The sequence below is a fragment of the Phalacrocorax carbo genome, chromosome 14, assembly GCF_963921805.1.
Source record: "Phalacrocorax carbo chromosome 14, bPhaCar2.1, whole genome shotgun sequence".
In the NCBI taxonomy this organism is placed as follows: domain Eukaryota; kingdom Metazoa; phylum Chordata; class Aves; order Suliformes; family Phalacrocoracidae; genus Phalacrocorax; species Phalacrocorax carbo.
The window spans coordinates 17277505-17294700 of record NC_087526.1 but is presented as its reverse complement, the minus strand read 5'-3'; the positions used below and the strand labels follow the sequence as shown (position 1 = coordinate 17294700).

Genomic DNA, 17196 nt, shown 5'->3' with positions numbered 1-17196 from the left:
TGCAGCATAAATAGCTCCTTATGATTGGTACTTGAGAAAACTCCATCACAAGAAATTTGCTATGAAGTCTGTATGAAGGTAGCCCTGAATATGACAGCTCAGGAGTGTGTGCATATGTGCTGAGTGTGATTTCTTTGGCAGGATATATTCAGTTAGGCCATACGGTGTGTGCTGCTGCTAGTTGCTGCCTTCAGCAACTTGTAAGAATTGGGAGAAACTCATTAATACCTTGTGCCAGCATTTCAGCAACTGATTCTTCCAATCTTGATGGGCTCATTTTTAGTCCTTGTACCTGAAGAAGTCAGTCACAAGCCTGCCACCTGTGTGTTTTATAGTAGCTGAAGGGGTCTTACCTCAGAGGGTTGCTGATACCACTCAGGTGTGGTTGGCAGTGGTGGATTCTTTGAGGTATAGTTTTACCCTCATCTCTTCTGGCCCTACTGTCATTAATGTCCCAGTGAATGTTTCTGGGGGTCCAGGAGCAAACTATAAGAAGCCCTGATTTAGGGACATCTTGAGTGTTGCTGAGAGGCTTGGTCACAGGTCTTGATCTGACCCTGCATGTTCAAACAAGCAGCTCACAGGAGGTGGTGGTGTTCTCTCCTGGTACCTGGCTACTGGAGTCTTTCCTCTTTTTTCTCTGGAGGTTGTTTTTGAGATGTTGATATTTCTGGTATTGTTCAGCCTTTTATTTCTGCTTTGGAAGGTTGTTAATTTTGCTGGTGGTCAGGGGAGGCACGCCCAGGTATAGTGGCTGCTGTTAAGGGTTGTTAGCAATTTAGGTTAGGGAAAGTGGAGCTGTACTGATGTCAGGAACGCATGGTTTGGAAGCAGGAGTATTGCTGTGAGGAGACTCTGCAGGTAAGTAACCCTCCCCCTACAAGACATACCCGAAGTCACAGAAACCTTAGGACAGCCGGGTGTATACGCAGTGCAACACAGGGAAACGTATTTGAGCTGGGAAGGGTTAATACATCCATTTAAAGAACTGGTGTATGTTGATATGAACAGCTCTAAATCTTATTAGTATTTTGTAACTTTTTGTTCATTGTTTTGCATGGTACTTTCAGAATCATAATTTTGGACCTGAATGCCAATTTCCTGTGTGTTTAACAAGCTTGCTATATCATAAAGCTTTTAATCTATTTTTTAAAAAAGCTAAAAGCTTCTTAACTTATATTACAATTTCACCATCTTAAAGTATTTTATAACTACTGCTGTCCTTTGATTTGTTTCCATTTTATTTCTATTATCTTGCAGCATCTTTTATCCAAATTCTTCTTTCTTATAAATCTTGTAAGTAGGAACCAGTAGCTTTTCCTTAATTGCGGTCATGCTTTTCTTTTTCCATAATCCCATATTTTATTTGTAAATTCATTCTCATTGTCTCTTGTAGCTTTTGCACTTTTACTTGAAAAAGACAAGTAACTTCTTTTGTGTGTGTTTTTGAATGGGGAGGATTGTTGGCAAAAGCAAATTAATCTGCCTGAATCAGTCCCATCTTTTCTGTACTTTAGTCTGTGATCATGTCATGAGTTTCAGGACTTTGCACTAACCATGTTTGGTTTTTTTTTTACTTAAAGCTTATTTTACAGACCTAGTGTTTGATTTGTATGCATTGTGCATGTAGTGTTTTTTTTCCAACTACAATATATTGCTGGATAGCTTATTTAGGACAAAAAAAACCAATGGCTCATGGGAAGATGCATAAAGATTTGTGCTTATTTACTACTTAAGTAATGAAAATTTGTAAGGTAACAGCAGGTTAAACCATGAATTTAAAGACACAAAATTAAGAGTTGACGCTTGTCAAGAGGATGTTTCCTTAAAAAAAAAAACAAAACACAAAACAAACAAAACCCCTATCTGTAAATTAACAAGTATTCCAACTGTCAAAGTCTTAATGGGCCTTTGTTTGCAAGACTTAACTGTGAACCTGATGTCCCCCAGTGTCCCAGGCTTGAGACAGAGGGAGTTCTCTGGTACTGGTGGAACTACATTGATGTGATTCTGTTAAGAGCAGATGTTATCTGTTGTTTGGTTTTGTAGCTTATAAAAGTTTTGAAAATCAATATAGTCTTAGCTAAAGAAAGAAGGAATGTGCTCCTTCTGCTGTTAGTAATCCAAGAGTGAAGTTGTCGAAGGAAAAACATGAAGGGGAAAAAGAAAAGAAAAAAATCACAATGAGGGCAATATATCTTTTTTGGTTGCCATCCTGGAAGAAAGGATGAAGCCAGCAAAGCGAGTAGTCTCTTACATCGTATGCACATGATACTGATGTGTGAAAGGGGGACCAGAAATCTCTCTAGAAAGACATGAATTCAACTGGCTTGGACTAGCGGAACCGTCCTGCAGGGAGGGAGCACAGAGCCCAGCAGAACTACGTCCTGTTTAGGTAGCAGCAGGCTCCCGAGAGGCTTTTGTGGAGCTTATTGTGGGACAGGGAGTAGGAGACGTGCCAGCCTCCCTGGTGGCTGCTGTCTGGAGGCTGCCTAACCCCAAATTTATTTGGCAATTTCAGTAGTGATGTGAGGAGAGAGAGTTTCAGCAAATTTCTTTCTGATATGGGGCCTTAGAGTTTTTGGATTTTGTTTTTTAATGTCTGTTTATACAACAAATTGGGATCAAAGCAGCTTGGTGTTCAGAGCAGTGTAAGAGATTAGGTGGCCACTTGAAAATTAAGCGCTTACTTGGAGGTCGCATTAACGGCACCATCTAAATGTTTTTTTGGTGTTTTAAGGCAGCAAGGCAAGGTGGTACTTCAGTTTTCTGGAGACAAGAAATAGGTGAGGGAAGATCTTTGTCCTCCAGAGAGGATAGGAAGCTAATCAGTGGGTATAAGCATACTCTTCCCAGCAGAAATTTGGGACAGGCTCTAGAATGCAAAGGTCAGTTGTTGTCATTGTTGTAAAGAAAAAAACGTTAGTTATACCCGCATATACTTTCTAAACAGAAGCACTGACTCAAATACAGTGAACTAACAGCTTCATGATAACTACTAAATTGGACTTGATCTTTGTGTCCAGGATCCCATGAGCCTGTTACATGTGTCAACAAAAGCAGTGAAACACTGTTTTTTCTCTTCCCAGCTATAGCAACTCAAGCTAGCGTGGAGTTTCGCCGGAAAGGATCACAAATGTCCACAGACACAATGGCTTCCAACCCCATGTTTGATGCAAGTGAATTCCCAGACAACTATGAAGCGGGAAGGGCAGAGGCATGCGGGACACTGTGTAGGATATTTTGTAGCAAGAAGACTGGGGAGGAAATTTTACCAGCTTACCTATCCCGGTACTAACCTATCTTTCAGTTGCTTTATTGGTATAACTTTATGGTGCAAATTAATTCACAGTAAATAGCATTCAGATGCAGTCTGAATCCTGTGTTGCCAATTCAAAAAAAACTGGTTAGCCTTCAGATGCTGTAGGTGGGGATCCCTGGCTAGATGGAATAGTGATTTCCTTTTGTCTTCTCATGATGCTGGTTTTCATTGGGTTCCCTTCAAGTTCTAGTTGAAGGGAAGTCCCTTAAAGTGTCTCCCAGCTGGAAGGAACGTTGTCCTTTGGATACTTTCTTGCCTCTTGTATTCTTGGTTTTTCTAATTTGTTGCTGAATATTGTTCAGATGGAAAAAATAAGTGTGCAGACATAAGACTTTGTATGCTTTATTAGACTATGAAGAGCCTTAACTTGTCAAACACCACAACACTGGGATGGAATGTGTTTGGGTTTTTTTTCTTTAAATACAGAATGCACTAATATTCCATTATTTAAAACAGTTTTGCTCTGAACTACCTCTGTTTACAGTTTCTTTCTAATAAAATAAGGCAATCTTGCCTATCATAGTGTTCCTTTTTTCCCAAATTTTTGTTAAAAAGTAAAATAGTAAAGGCTAGAGGCAGCGACTCAACTTTAAATCGTGACTCTCAAACTGTTAGGGTGCACTTGTCACAGGTGGCATCAAACCTTCCTGGAAGACTGAACTATTTTATTTCTTGCATGTTGTAGTGTTTTGTGTGTAGGTAGTTGGTTTCTCTTACCCAGTCAGTGAGATTCCTCTGTGTTTGCAAGCCTTTAAAAAAGAGAAAAAAGGAAGGAAAGAAAAGGCATATAAGTATTCTCTAAGAAGACACTGCAGAACAAACTAACTGCTTTAGGATGGGGGCCAGCTAGGTTCCAGCCCCATTGTTTTTTCATCTGAACTGGTTAGATGGATATGTTTGGTCTCGTTTTCCAAATTGCTGATCGGTGTGTCCCGTCCTGTTCCCCCTGAAAGGTTTTGCAGTATTTTTCTTGGAGTTAAAAATCAAGGTCTTGCTCCCATTCTTACATGGGGAAGGGAGTAGTGGGAGAGCACCTGACACAAGCACTGTTAGTAAGCATCTGGGCTGTATTTGCACAGCTTCCAGTCCATGTGTGGCAACAAGTTAGAGGTTTCAATAAAACTGTGCTTTGCTGGCTTTTCACCTGAAATACATTTGATTTGTGAGGGGCTTCTTGTTAAGCTGGTTAGGTGTGTTTGCCTGTGCCAAAGTAACTGGGGGGGACTCCTATTCCCAGCTCTGGTTTTGAAACTTACTCTATTTTTATGTAGAAAAGATCAAATAGCGGCTGCACATTCTTGTTCATGTGGGATGCTGATGCTTTTTATGTGCAAATAATTTAATCTTATCTTTCTTTGTCAGATTTTACATGCTTTTAATTCAGGGTTTGCAGATAGCAGATTTTGTTTGCCACCCCGTTCTTGCCAGTGTTATTTTAAACTCCCCTCCTTTGTTCTGCTGTGACCTGAAAGGGATTGATGTCGTGGTTCCTTATTTCATTTCGGCTCTCGAGACTATTTTACCTGACAGGTAAATTGTTATTTCCATATAAATATCATCAGAAATGTGGGGAGGTGTTTATCTTCTGGGGCTTCTGTCATTCCTGAGTAGTTTTCACTGAAGGAATTCTGTAATGTGGGCCCCATGCCGTGTATATGTTCGATAGTGATAAAGCAGCACTTAATGAGCCCTAATTTTTATTTAAAGCTATTTTCTTTAAAGCAATAGTAGTGCTTATTTTAAATATGTGAGTTGTGTTGTCTACATATTCACTGATAGAAAGCAGTATCTGTAAGAATAGGGAAAAAGGAGCGATTTAGCTCCAATATATTGAAAGCCTACTGACTTTCAAGTAAAACTTCACAGGATATTCATTAGTGGCTATTGGTGCAGTGAATTAATTAAGAGAGTAATCTTACACATCATTAAGCAGAAAAATTGATAATTTAGGCTGGTGAATTTGGAGTAGGTTCTTAAGCCAGAAGATACACACTCACTTGTCAGAGCTTTGTAGGTTTCTGGATGTTTTGCTGAGTAATTTAAAGCACTTAATACTACTCCCTGCATACCTTCTTCAACATATGTTTTACGTCTTGGTACCACATTTCATTTTGAAGTTACGCGTAAAATATTATCTTCTGGGCTTAAATCTGAACCACTGCTTCTTTCGGATAGGTCTTAGAAGAATTTTCTGGTGGCCACTGACAAAAGTTGATCTATTTACTTAGCAGCTTGTGTTTTATGCAATATGCACGTGCGCATGTTCTGCAGATCTCTGATAATCCTGGGTGGGTTTGTTGTAATAAGCCAGTAAAGGCTCATGACCTGAGACTTCCTGCTTTGAAGATGCAGCATATGAATAATACTTTAATCTGCTCACCCCTTTTCATATGGGGTACAGAATCCTTAGCAAGTGATGGTTCCTGCATGAACTAATTGTTGTTCCTGCTGTTTGTATACTGGAAATTACTTAAGATCACTGGGTGGCTCTATGTTTAATTTTAACTTAGTTAAATTTGGCTCCAAATTCCTATGAAAGGTTGATTAACTGTATGATGCTTTGATTTGCAGAGAACTCTCAAAGTTTAAAATCTATGTAAACCCCACAGAGCTAAGAAGAGCTTCAATTAACATCTTGCTGTCTCTGTTGCCTCTCCCTCATCACTTTGGAACCATAAAGTCTGAGGTAGTAAATTTAGCACTTTGATTTGCATTTCCATTTCTGTTTTCCTGGTTGTTTTGGAGTGGGATTTGGGTGACTTGTGGGTTTTACTTGGTGTTCTATTTAGCACTGAAACTCTTGTACCAAATGTGAAACAGGAAGACTGTATTAAAAGTTGTCAGTAGCAATGTGTGGATCTTGACTTTTGAAACCAATAGATCTCTAATTGATACTGAAATAAATGTATTTTTCCTTCAGGTTATCCTGGAAGGGAAATTCAGCAATGATGACAGCTCAACATATGATAAGCCAGTAACCTTCCTTTCCTTGAAGCTGAGGCTTGTGAATATACTCATAGGAGCTTTGCAAACGGAAACAGATCCCAACAACACTCAAATGATACTAGGTTATTTCAGCTTTTTTGTTTAACTGTGTTACAGGAGTGTCTCCCTTATCTGCCCTGGAATAATATGGTTCATTAGTCATATGTTGCTTTGCAAGAAAAAAGGTTTAAATTCCTGGCAGGTTGTCATCTGTATAATCTCCCTCGAACTGTGAAAACGTCTTGAAAAGCCTCACATTTTTGTTAATATTCTTTTTTTTTTTTTTTTTTCTTTTTTTACAAATTGGGAAGACTACTTGAAAAGTAGAGGTGGAAATAAAGCATATCCTGGCAGGAAAAGTCAGTCATAACTAGGAATGGAAATAGGAGAAAATGTTGTAATATTGGGAAGGATTCTTGTCTAATGGGTTACAGGGAACACTTTAGTTTTTGGCATGATTAAGCCTAGAAATAAATTGAAATACTGGGTGACCAGTGGTCCAGCACTGGGAGAATACAGGTTACATGTGTTTAGCACTGTGTAAATCCTCAGACAAAAGCTTTGGAACAGAGTCTGGAGACGCACTCTAGTTTGGCAACAAACTGTTCTTTGAAGTAATGACTGTATTAATGTTATTCTGGATACCCAGAAAGTAGGTAGAAGCTGAAAACTTCAATAGTGCATAATCCATCAAGTTAAATATATTTTCAGACTAGTAAAAAATGTACTTGCCTTTTATTGCCTGCCCCCTGCCCCCCCCAACCTGCCTTGTTTTTTCTCTTTATTTAGGAATGCCTTTTCCCACATGAAGGTGTTCTTGTCCTTCAATAATTACAATTATTTTGTCCATTTAAAAAGGAAACAGACTTGCACTGCGGTGGGAGGTGTCTGCCTTGTTCTGGAAGACAGGGACCCTACCTGATTAATGTGGGGAGTCATGGGGAGAAAATGGCAGAAGCAATGAAGGGAAACCAGTCCAGTCTGCAAAGGCTTTTTGAAAGATTCCTTGCAGTGGCTGAGATGGTTCCTTTTCTAGTGGAAGATTAGGGGAGAATGATATGAAAGAATGATTTGCAACCACTGCTGGTGAAAGGACGAGGATATTTACGGTTTCAAAGCCATCCTCCAAGTGAGACCCACAGAGCATCAGTGCCCAGGGGCTTGTACCACCTCAGGAGCCAGAGTGATGCTCTGTCAAATCCTACCCATGCATTCCTGTACGCCTCTGCTGCAAGTTGGTGTTTGCATCCAGCTGTGTAGGTGCTCTGCCTTGAATGGTTTTTAGCATTATGATTTCCACGATAGTCCATACCAGTCCCTCTGCCCTCTATTCCTGTTGTTAAACTCCAGTTTCTGTATATGAAGTTTTCCTGCTGGCTTTGGCTGGAGAAGATTCGTGAATCTCCAGTATAGCCAGAGATTTTCACATGTGCCACCAGCTTCTCAACAAAATCTGTGTGTGTTTCCAGCTGCTCACTACATTTTTGACAGTGAGTGGTGCATTTACCTTCATATAGTGAGTGGTGTTTTCCTAAACACTCGCTGCTGGAGGTGGGCAGAAAATGAAAACTGATGCCACTGAGTACGGCAGTGTCAGCCTGTTACAGGTCTGTGTCCTTCCTGCCGCTTTCATCGTCACCTGGGGGTGATGCTGCCAAGCACATACAGGCTGTTCATGCTAGTTGACTTAAACTGCTGATGCATTTAGGGTGCCTTTAGTTTGAGCGTGTTCCACTTGCATGCAGTTATCTCTCCCAAGATGGAAGTTTGGGTGCAGTAGGGTTGGCTGCCCCTATACTTAGAGCTTCAGCTTTTTCAATACGGTATTTTGGGCATTGATGGGAAACAAAGCACAGAAAGTGAGAGGCTGGGGACAACTTACAGGTAGAGAGAATTTCAGTGTATTCAACCTCAGATTATGCACAGGCTCATGATTTAGGATATTTGGTTTATATTTTAGCCAAATTCAAATGAAGGTGATTTTTAATTTGCTCTACAAACCCACAAATTATTTGATTTTTTTTTTTTGTGGGGCAGAAATGTTTTTATGAAAATTAAAATCCTTGTGTTATGACGGTCTGGGGATTCGTTTCATTGGTCATATGAGAACAAGCATGGTCCCTTGCACTGATGTCTTACGGGTTGTTGAGTGGACCAGATATTATTCACTTTACCTTCCAGCAGGTTGCTGTACGTACTGCTAGCTCAAGTCTTGAGAACATGTTTTTGTTTGCCAGTCACCAGCTGCCTTTTGGCTCCTAATGGCCGATCTGGGGAGGGGGCATCTTTGTGCCAGGCGAGAACATAGCCACGGCCAGCACTGTGTAACCCTTGAGGTGGCTTTGGGCTACACAGCTCAATGTAGGTCTCTTGGTTATCTAACAAATGCTGTTATTTTATTCAGAGAATCAGTAGATATCCTTAAACATAACCTGAGTTTCTAAATGAGCTCAATTTGATGGGAGACAAGGAACAATTCTAGCCCGTCTGTGAAACCAAAATCCTTCTAAGCTGAGGAATTTGAAAAAAGTTATGGTCAAAGTGTTTTTTAAAATAGCTGAAAGCACTCTGTCTCAGCTCTTGTCTGCTTCAAATGGCTAAGCCTGAAGTAAATCCTGTATTTTATGAAACTCATATGAAGAGTTTTTATAACACAGGATGGTGATCCTGTATGTTAGACCTTCAGTGCGTCTTTGTAAATTTTAGCAGCTAATATTCCACTGCAGTCTTTAGTTACCTTCTTATATTTGATTCTTCAGGTGCAATGTTAAACATTGTTCAAGATTCAGCACTGTTAGAAGCCATTGGCTGTCAGATGGAAACAGTAAGTATTTTTTATGTATGAAGTCACCACTTCAGAAAGAATGCATTACTCATCTGCTGTTGTAAAACGCTCAGTTAGTGTCTTGAGGTTCGATCATCTCTTTTTGTCCACTGTACCTGAGAGCATCCTCTGGTATAGGCAGCGCTACTCGGAAAAATCTTCTCATGGCTCAAAACTTACTTTCAATTTGCAGAATGGTGGTGAAAATAATGTCTTCAAAAGCCACAGTCGTACTAACAGTGGCATTAGCACTGCAAGTGGAGGCAGTACGGAGCCTACAACACCAGATAGTGAGAGACCAGCACAAGCCCTTCTGAGGGATTATGGTAAGGATAGCTCTTTTGGAAAAAAACACTGTCATTATATGCCAGGGTGACATTTTTTGTGTGGTTTTTTTTTCCTGTTCCTAATTCTGTCTAATACATTAATGTGCATGGGAGATTTGAACCCAGGAGGGAGAGCCCTTTTGTTTATTGCCAGTTTGTGCTCATACGTGCCCTTTAGTTGGTTGGTTTTTAATCCTACTAAGGGACTCTAACATTTTAAAAATAAGATTGTAAAAGCTTATGAAAAAGGTGTTTGCAAACTGTTTTACTTCAACATATGTTTTCAAAACACTTAGTTTTCATGAACAATAATGGGATAAATGTACACCAAGTGTAAATTAATTGCTTCGTTCATTTTGGTAGCATTACAAATGCTTACCTGACTTTTGCAGCACCTTTTCTTAAACTATATTTAAAGAGCATTTGGGGTACTCCTGTTTTTACAGAGCAAGTAAGCAAAATGCTTGTGATGTGTCATTTGTTATAACAAGAGAATTTCTTAATTCACATTAATTTGCTATGTCTTGTACTGTACATTTTTGAATCTTTGTAATAAAATCCATGTTCTACTAAATCTTTGTGTGGTAAGCTGGCCAAATGTCGAGATCCTGAAATTTAATTTGCTCCTTTGGTCGTCTTCCTTTTAACTCATCTGGCCAAATAAATGTGAGAACAGATTACCTTTATTATATTGTAGCCTAGGTTAACAGGTCTGTTCTCGCCAGCCAAAAATGTTTGGGTTTTTTTTTCCCCTCTAGTTCTGTAACTCAGGAGAAGAGGGAAATTAGCAGGAAAAACTTTAGTATATTCTAGGGATTCCTATAAACATATTGGTGCTTTTTCTACAGGATTTGTGTGTTTGAAATTATTCAAGTGCTGGTTTTCATCATACAATTTGAATTGTGTGTTTAATTCCTATGGGTTTTCACTGACAAGTCCTTACAAAACTATCCCTTTAATGTTAAAATCTTTTAAATATTTTACTTAAGTCATATATTTAACCATGACATGACTTGAAAGATATTTTTGTAATATTTATTTTATTGGATTCTTTTATTTCCTATCTACAGAAGATAAAGTTTTATGAAACTTATGAAAAGAATTTGAAGCTGGATGCTTCAAACAAGAGAGAACTGAAAACAAGATGGTCTTCTGTTATTGGGATTATCCAAAATACCTTTTTTTTTTTTAAAAAAAAAAAAAAGAGATAAGCTAGTCTGAATGTATTTGTATAATGTCTGGTGGTGTATATAAGGGAGTTAGCCTGTGCAAAAGTGACCAACTGAATTTCTGGGTTCTGGGTGGTATAATAATTTTTATGTATGTTTTGTGGCTGCTTTGGCTGTGCCTGTGCTTTGCTTACTGTCACTAATGCTTAGTTATTTTCCCTCTCTGTGGTATGTGGTATCGGGGTTATATCCTAGCTCTTAATACAGATACAGCTGCTGGACTGCTGATACGCAGTATTCATCTGGTAACGCAAAGACTCAACTCACAATGGAGGCAGGACATGAGTATCTCTCTGGCTGCACTGGAGCTTCTGTCTGGACTGGCAAAGGTGAGAGGTGAAGTTTTGTGTGCTCTGGCCTCTTCTCAAAGGGTGATGATAGTCCTGTTTAGGTGAAAGTCATGCCACCAGACAGACATCTGTCTCTGAGTTTGTCAGCAAATTCTCTGTTTGGACATGAGTGAAAACAGTACTCCTTTTGTACTTCCTCTCCTGATGTAAATGCTCTCTGCCTCAAATGATATGTGCCCTGTGCCTGTTCGCTGAAAGTGAAGCTCAGGCTTGTTCACAGATGTGTGGCTCTACTGTACATTTCTGGCTGATTTTGTTGAGCTAGCTGGATGGCTCCTAACCTTTCTCTTGGATTCTCGTGTGTGTCTGGTTTTTGTTTTGTTTTTTACACTACAGGGGATGCATCTGCCTTATTAGGTTGCACAGTTGAGTTAAAACTTGCCACTGAGCTTCCATTGGCAGTGTAGGGGCTTGGGCCCTTAGCTTTCAATGCCACTGTGAACCATTTATCATTGCTTTGCTTAGTTGGGTGGCTGGTGGGTCTGCTCACTGTGTAACCAGACTTAGAAACAAGTGGTTTTGTTGCTGTTAGTTGGCAGATTGCAAATACGCCAGGGAATTAACTTAATTGCCCTTTTTGTAAGTGTTGTACCTGCTTTTCCCCTTCCATCTCATCTTGGAAATAGTTTTCTGAGCTTAGAAAATTATAATGTATTTCTAATACAAAGGCGGCGCCTTCTTCAGAGCTTCATCTGCACACAGTTCCTTGATTCAATAGCAAATAACTGAACTAAAGCTACTAGGTGGGTGGGGGGTAGGAGTCACTGGGAAGTAAAATGCCCTTTTCTGCTTGAGGGCTCTTGACCCCAAGCTGGACTTCATGACATTCGTAAAGCAATAGTCCAGTATATTTACAGCAGCAACAATGACCTGGTGTGACACCAGTTCAGCATTTCCTGTCATATTTCCCCAGGAACTCAAGAGATCTCTTTGAAGTAGCTGTGTCTTGGGCATTTTTTAAAGCATGGAGTCAGTTCTGAGCCGTGTTGGACTGCATGCTTACTTTATTACTGCAGCAGCACGAGCTGAAGGATGCATTTAAGCGTTCTGCGATGAATTAATGTATGGTTATTGGGTCTTAGAGTGTCATACAGAACCAGGGGTTCCTGTAGTTTGTGTGGTTAAGCCAGTTTTGTTCGGTGGGTTTTCGTTTTTCCCTTGGCTTGGAATGAGATGGGAATGTGAAAATTAATATATTTTCAAATGCCTACCCAGGTTAATATTAAATATTGTAGTCTTTTTATAATTCTCATGCAACTGAAGTAGTTCTTCCTCTGGGGTACCTTGGATATATTTCCCCTTCATAACAAAGAGGGTAGAAAGAGATCACCTCTTACTGCAGAACTGCAGAGTGGAGAACCAGTTCTGCTTGTGCCTTTGGAGGTGACAATTCCCAAAGCCCCCCTCAGGTTAGAGGCTGCCCTGTCTTGTGTCTGTTCAGCATCAGGTTACTAGTTGGACTTAGTAAATTCAAAAATCCTGTTTCCTGCAAGAGTGCTGGTTCACCAACCTGCTTTTCCTAAGCTCATCTTGAGGGGATTCTGTTTGCCATACATCTTAAGCTTCTGAAGGAAATGCTGCCTTTGTCCTAGGGCTCTGAATTGTTACCTCCCCGCTGTGTGGAGTACAGCTGCCTGGCTCCAGTGTTGTCACCAGCAAGACCATCCATGTTCCTATTTGGATAAGGGTGCACCTTAATGAGTAAAGCTTTATATGGCATGGTCAAGTGCTATAGAATAGAAAAATCCTGCTTAAGCTTACTGTTCCTATGTCAAGTAACAGTCTGAGAATAAAAGAGAAATTCAGTTCTTCAGTTTTATAATGTAGAACCTCGTGCCACAGTGTACTCACTGTACCTGCCTCTTCACTAACCCTCTGGTCTGAAACCTTGGTCCCTGAAGCCCTAGGTTGGGAGAGAAGCCGAAGGGTTTTTGCAATGATTTTTGGGAGAGGGTTTATGGGTTTTCTTAGAATCACAGAATGGCAGGGGTTGGAAGGGACCTCTGGAGATCATCTTGTCCAGCCCCCCTGCTGGAGCAGGCACCCCCAGAGCAGGGGCACAGGGCCGCGTCCAGGCGGGGGGTGAATGTCTCCAGGGAAGGGACCCCACAGCCTCTCTGGGCAGCCTGTGCCCCTGCTCTGGCACCCGCACAGGGAAGGGGTTTGTCCTCATGTTCAGGGGGAACTTCCCATGCTCCAGCTTGTGCCCGTGGCCCCTTGGCCTGGCGTTGGGCACCACTGAAAAGAGCCCGGCCCATCCTCTTGACACCCACATTTCAGATACTTATAAGCATTGATGAGATCCCCCCTCAGCCTTCTCCAGGCTGAACAAACCCAAGTCTCTCAGCCTTTCCTCATAACAGAGGTGCTCCAGGTCCTGACCATCTCCGTAGCTCTCTGCTGGACTTGCTCGAGCAGTTGCCTGTCCTTCTTGAACTGGGGGGCCCAAAACTGGACGCAGCACCCCAGATGTGGCCTCACTAGGGCAGAGCAGAGGGGGAGGATAACCTCCCTTGCCGTGCTGGCCACACTCCTTTCCATGCAGACCAGGATATTGTTGGCTGTCTCAGCCACAAGGGCACGGTGCTGGCTCATGCTGAGGTTGCTGCCCACCAGCACTCCCAGGTCCTTCTCAGCAGAGCCGCTTTCCAGCAGGTCAGCCCCCGCCTGTACTGGTGCGGGGGGTTGTTCCTCCCCAGGGGCAGGACCCTGCACTTGCTCTTGTTGAATTTCATGAGGTTCCCCTGGGCCCAGCTCTCCAGCCTGACCAGGTCTCACTGAAAGGCAGCACAGCCTTCCAGCATATCAGCCACTCCTCCCAGTTTCGTCGAGGGTACGCTCTGCCCCTCGTCCAGGTCATTGATGAATATGTTGAACAGGATGGGACCCAGCACAGACCCCTGGGGAACACCACTAGTGACAGGCCTCCAGCCAGACTCTGCTCCATTGATCACGACCCTCTGAGCTCTGCCTTTCAGCCAGTTCTCTGTCCACCTCACTGTCCTCTCATCCAGCCCACACTTCCTTAGCTTGTCTGTGAGGATGTTATGGAAGACAGTGTCAAAAGCCTTGCTGAAGGCAAGGTAAACAACATCCACTGCTCTCCCTTCATCCACTCAGCCAGTCACACCCTCATAGAAGGCTATCAGGTTGGTCAAGCATGATCTTCCCTTGGTGAATCAATGTTGACTACTTCTGATAACCTTCTTGTCCTCTACTTGCCTGGAGATGATCTTCAGGATGAACAGTTTGATCACCTCTCTGGGGATGGAGGTGAGGCTGACTGGCATGTAGTTTCCCAATCTTCCTTCTTGCCCTTTTTGAAGATTGGAGTGACACTGGTTACCCTCCAACCCTCGGGCACCTCTCAGAGATGATGGAGTGTAGCTTTGTGACAGCATGTGCCAGCTCCCTCAGCGCTTGTGGGTGCATCCCATCGGGGCCCACGGATTTGCCATGATCCAGTTTGCATAGGTGATCTCTGAACCAATCCTCCTCAACCAAGGGGAAGTCCTCCTTTCTCCAGATTTTCTCTCTGACTTCAGGGGGCTGAGATGCCTGAGGGCAGCCTTAGCAGTAAATGCTGAAGCAAAGGCGGCATTCAGTAACTCCACCTTCTCTGCACCCTGCGCCATCAGGACACCCACCTCCTTCAGCAGTGGGCCCACTGTATCCCCAGTCTTCTTTTACTGCTGATGTATTTGAAGAAGCCCTTCTTGTCATCTTTTACATCCCTCGCCAGATCTCCTTCCAAGTGGGCCTTAGCCTTCCTCATCGCATCTCTGCACACCCTGACAATGTTCCTGTGTACCTCCCAAGTGGCCAGTCCCTTTTTCCACATACTGTGAACCTCCCTCTTCCATTTTCTAGAAGCTCTTTGCTCACCCATGCAGGTCTCCTGACTCCTCTGCCTGACTTCTTCCTTGTAGGGATGCACCGAGCTTGAGCTTGGAGGAAGCAGTACTTGAATATTGACCAGCTCTCTTGGACCCTCCTACCTTAGAGCCCTAGCCCATGGGATTCCTCCGTGCAGGTCTTTGAAAAGGCCAAAGTTGGCCCTCTTGAAGTCCCAGGTTGTAATCCTACTTGTTGCCTTAATCTGCTTCTCTGAGGGTGTATTTTCTGTCTCTTTTCCATCGGTGAAAGTTACTGTGCTGGGAAAATACACCTAGTGGAGAGTTATGTGAGCAGAAGGAAGCCCTGTGGAAGGGAGTCTTGGCAGTGAGTGGGTTCTCAGAGATACAGAATGGGTTGCTATAGCTGAAGGAGAGAGGTATTTGCTGAAAAGAAGTTTCAAATGCTAATTTATTCAGCTTGCAGTTAGTTTCTTATCAAACCATATTGGTACCACTCCTGCTCTTGGAAACCAAGCCATGCAATGTGGTGGCACCTCAGTGCAGCATTTGTTTCCTTTAAGTTTCAATATCAATCACTGTTAAATATGTAAATACCCACAACTTTTAAGCTGTAATCATATATGAGCTTAACCATTTATTACTGTTTCTTAAAACTGCTTTTAAAACTGCTTTTAAAAGCTATTCTCTAAAGGATTTTTGTGGCAGAATTCTAATCCTCTCCTGCTTGCTTTACACAGGTAAAAGTGGTGGTTGATTCCTCAGATCGAAAGAGAGCTATCAGTTCAGTGTGCAGCTACATAGTGTACCAGTGCAGCCGCCCAGCCCCACTCCACTCCCGTGACCTGCACTCCATGATAGTTGCAGCTTTCCAGTGCCTCTGCATCTGGCTCACCGAGCACCCTGACATGCTGGATGAGAAGGTCAGTCTCTGATATATGTATTTTGAGCACTCCAAACTGTAATGCCTTTTGTGCCTAACCTGTGGGTGCTTGATACTTTAAATAATGTGGTTTTCTTTGTTTTCAAAAGCATACTATGATTTCCAAAACTAATTTCTGTGGAAAATATTTCTGGATTTTTGTTTCTGCTCTTTATTCACCAAGAATGTTTTTTGGCTTTAAAATCACCTTTCATATTTCTAAGAATGTCATGATCTTTCTTCTTGCTTTGTGAAACTGGAAAAAGAGAAAAGAAAACCTGAAAATACAGAAACCGAAAAGAAAAATATGGGAATTAATGGTGTATATATAGCATATGTACCTGCTGCAGATAAACTACACTAAAACCATGTCTTTCCTCATTGCTCAGCTCTTGCCTGACTAAAGCATCTTCCAGACTTAGCGGAATTCCTTTTGATGCTAATATTTCAATAATCATGTGCCTAATATTTCAGTAATCATGTGCCTAATATTTCAGTAATCATGTGCCTAATATTTCAGTAATCATGTGCCTAATATTTCAGTAATCATGTGCCTAATATTTCAGTAATCATGTGCCTAATATTTCAGTAATCATGTGCCTAATATTTCAGTAATCATGTGCCTAATATTTCAGTAATCATGTGGCTAATATTTCAGTAATCATGTGGCTAATATTTCAGTAATCATGTGGCTAATATTTCAGTAATCATGTGGCTAATATTTCAGTAATCATGTGGCTAATATTTCAGTAATCATGTGCCTAATATTTCAGTAATCATGTGCCTAATATTTCAGTAATCATGTGCCTAATATTTCAGTAATCATTTCACCAAGAAACCAGTTTTTTTAAAACAAATCAAAGCTCAATCCAAGATGGAATTTGCTTGGGAAGCTTGAAAAGAGCAGGAAATGGAAGGTGCATGTTTCCAATAGCCTTCTGTCCTGCTGTTTAAAAAAAAACAAACCCCATACAAACAAAACAAAAATTGGAGTGATTTGCGTGCAGATTTTCATTGCAGAGAGAGTGTGGTGATATTTCTAAATTTTTTATATATATAATGTATATTAACATGTATTATGTTAATGTAGCTTTGTATAGAACATCTATTTTATATATCATTTGTTTAGAATATATAGCATACATAGAAATACATATATTTTAAAAATGAAAATTGAAACCCAACAAGCAGGACTCTAAGTATGCTTTCTGCATGCACTTGGGGTACTGGCATGGCAGTAGGTGACTAGGACAGGATGGTTTCCCTGGATGTGGCACAACATGGGTTTATTCAGTTCTATAATGCTTTATTTCCTTTGCGTTCTTTCTTGATTTTAATTATCACTGCATATTGAGATAGTGTTACATACTGCGTACAGTATATG

General features: G+C 41.3%; 1 protein-coding gene across 3 annotated transcripts in view; it reads left to right on the top strand.

Moving 5' to 3' along the window:
- RALGAPB (Ral GTPase activating protein non-catalytic subunit beta) overlaps positions 1 to 17196 on the top strand; it is a 69419-nt gene that overhangs the window by 25946 nt on the left and 26277 nt on the right. For 2 of the 3 annotated variants that reach the window (XM_064465096.1, XM_064465094.1), the window contains 8 exons: positions 3090 to 3291; positions 4685 to 4852; positions 5894 to 6008; positions 6243 to 6390; positions 9067 to 9131; positions 9325 to 9457; positions 10882 to 11015; positions 15631 to 15813. In XM_064465096.1, coding sequence (XP_064321166.1) covers positions 3090 to 3291; positions 4685 to 4852; positions 5894 to 6008; positions 6243 to 6390; positions 9067 to 9131; positions 9325 to 9457; positions 10882 to 11015; positions 15631 to 15813 — 1148 coding nt within the window. The remainder of the gene's footprint in view (positions 1 to 3089; positions 3292 to 4684; positions 4853 to 5893; positions 6009 to 6242; positions 6391 to 9066; positions 9132 to 9324; positions 9458 to 10881; positions 11016 to 15630; positions 15814 to 17196) is intronic. The other variant, XM_064465095.1, reaches the window with a different exon arrangement.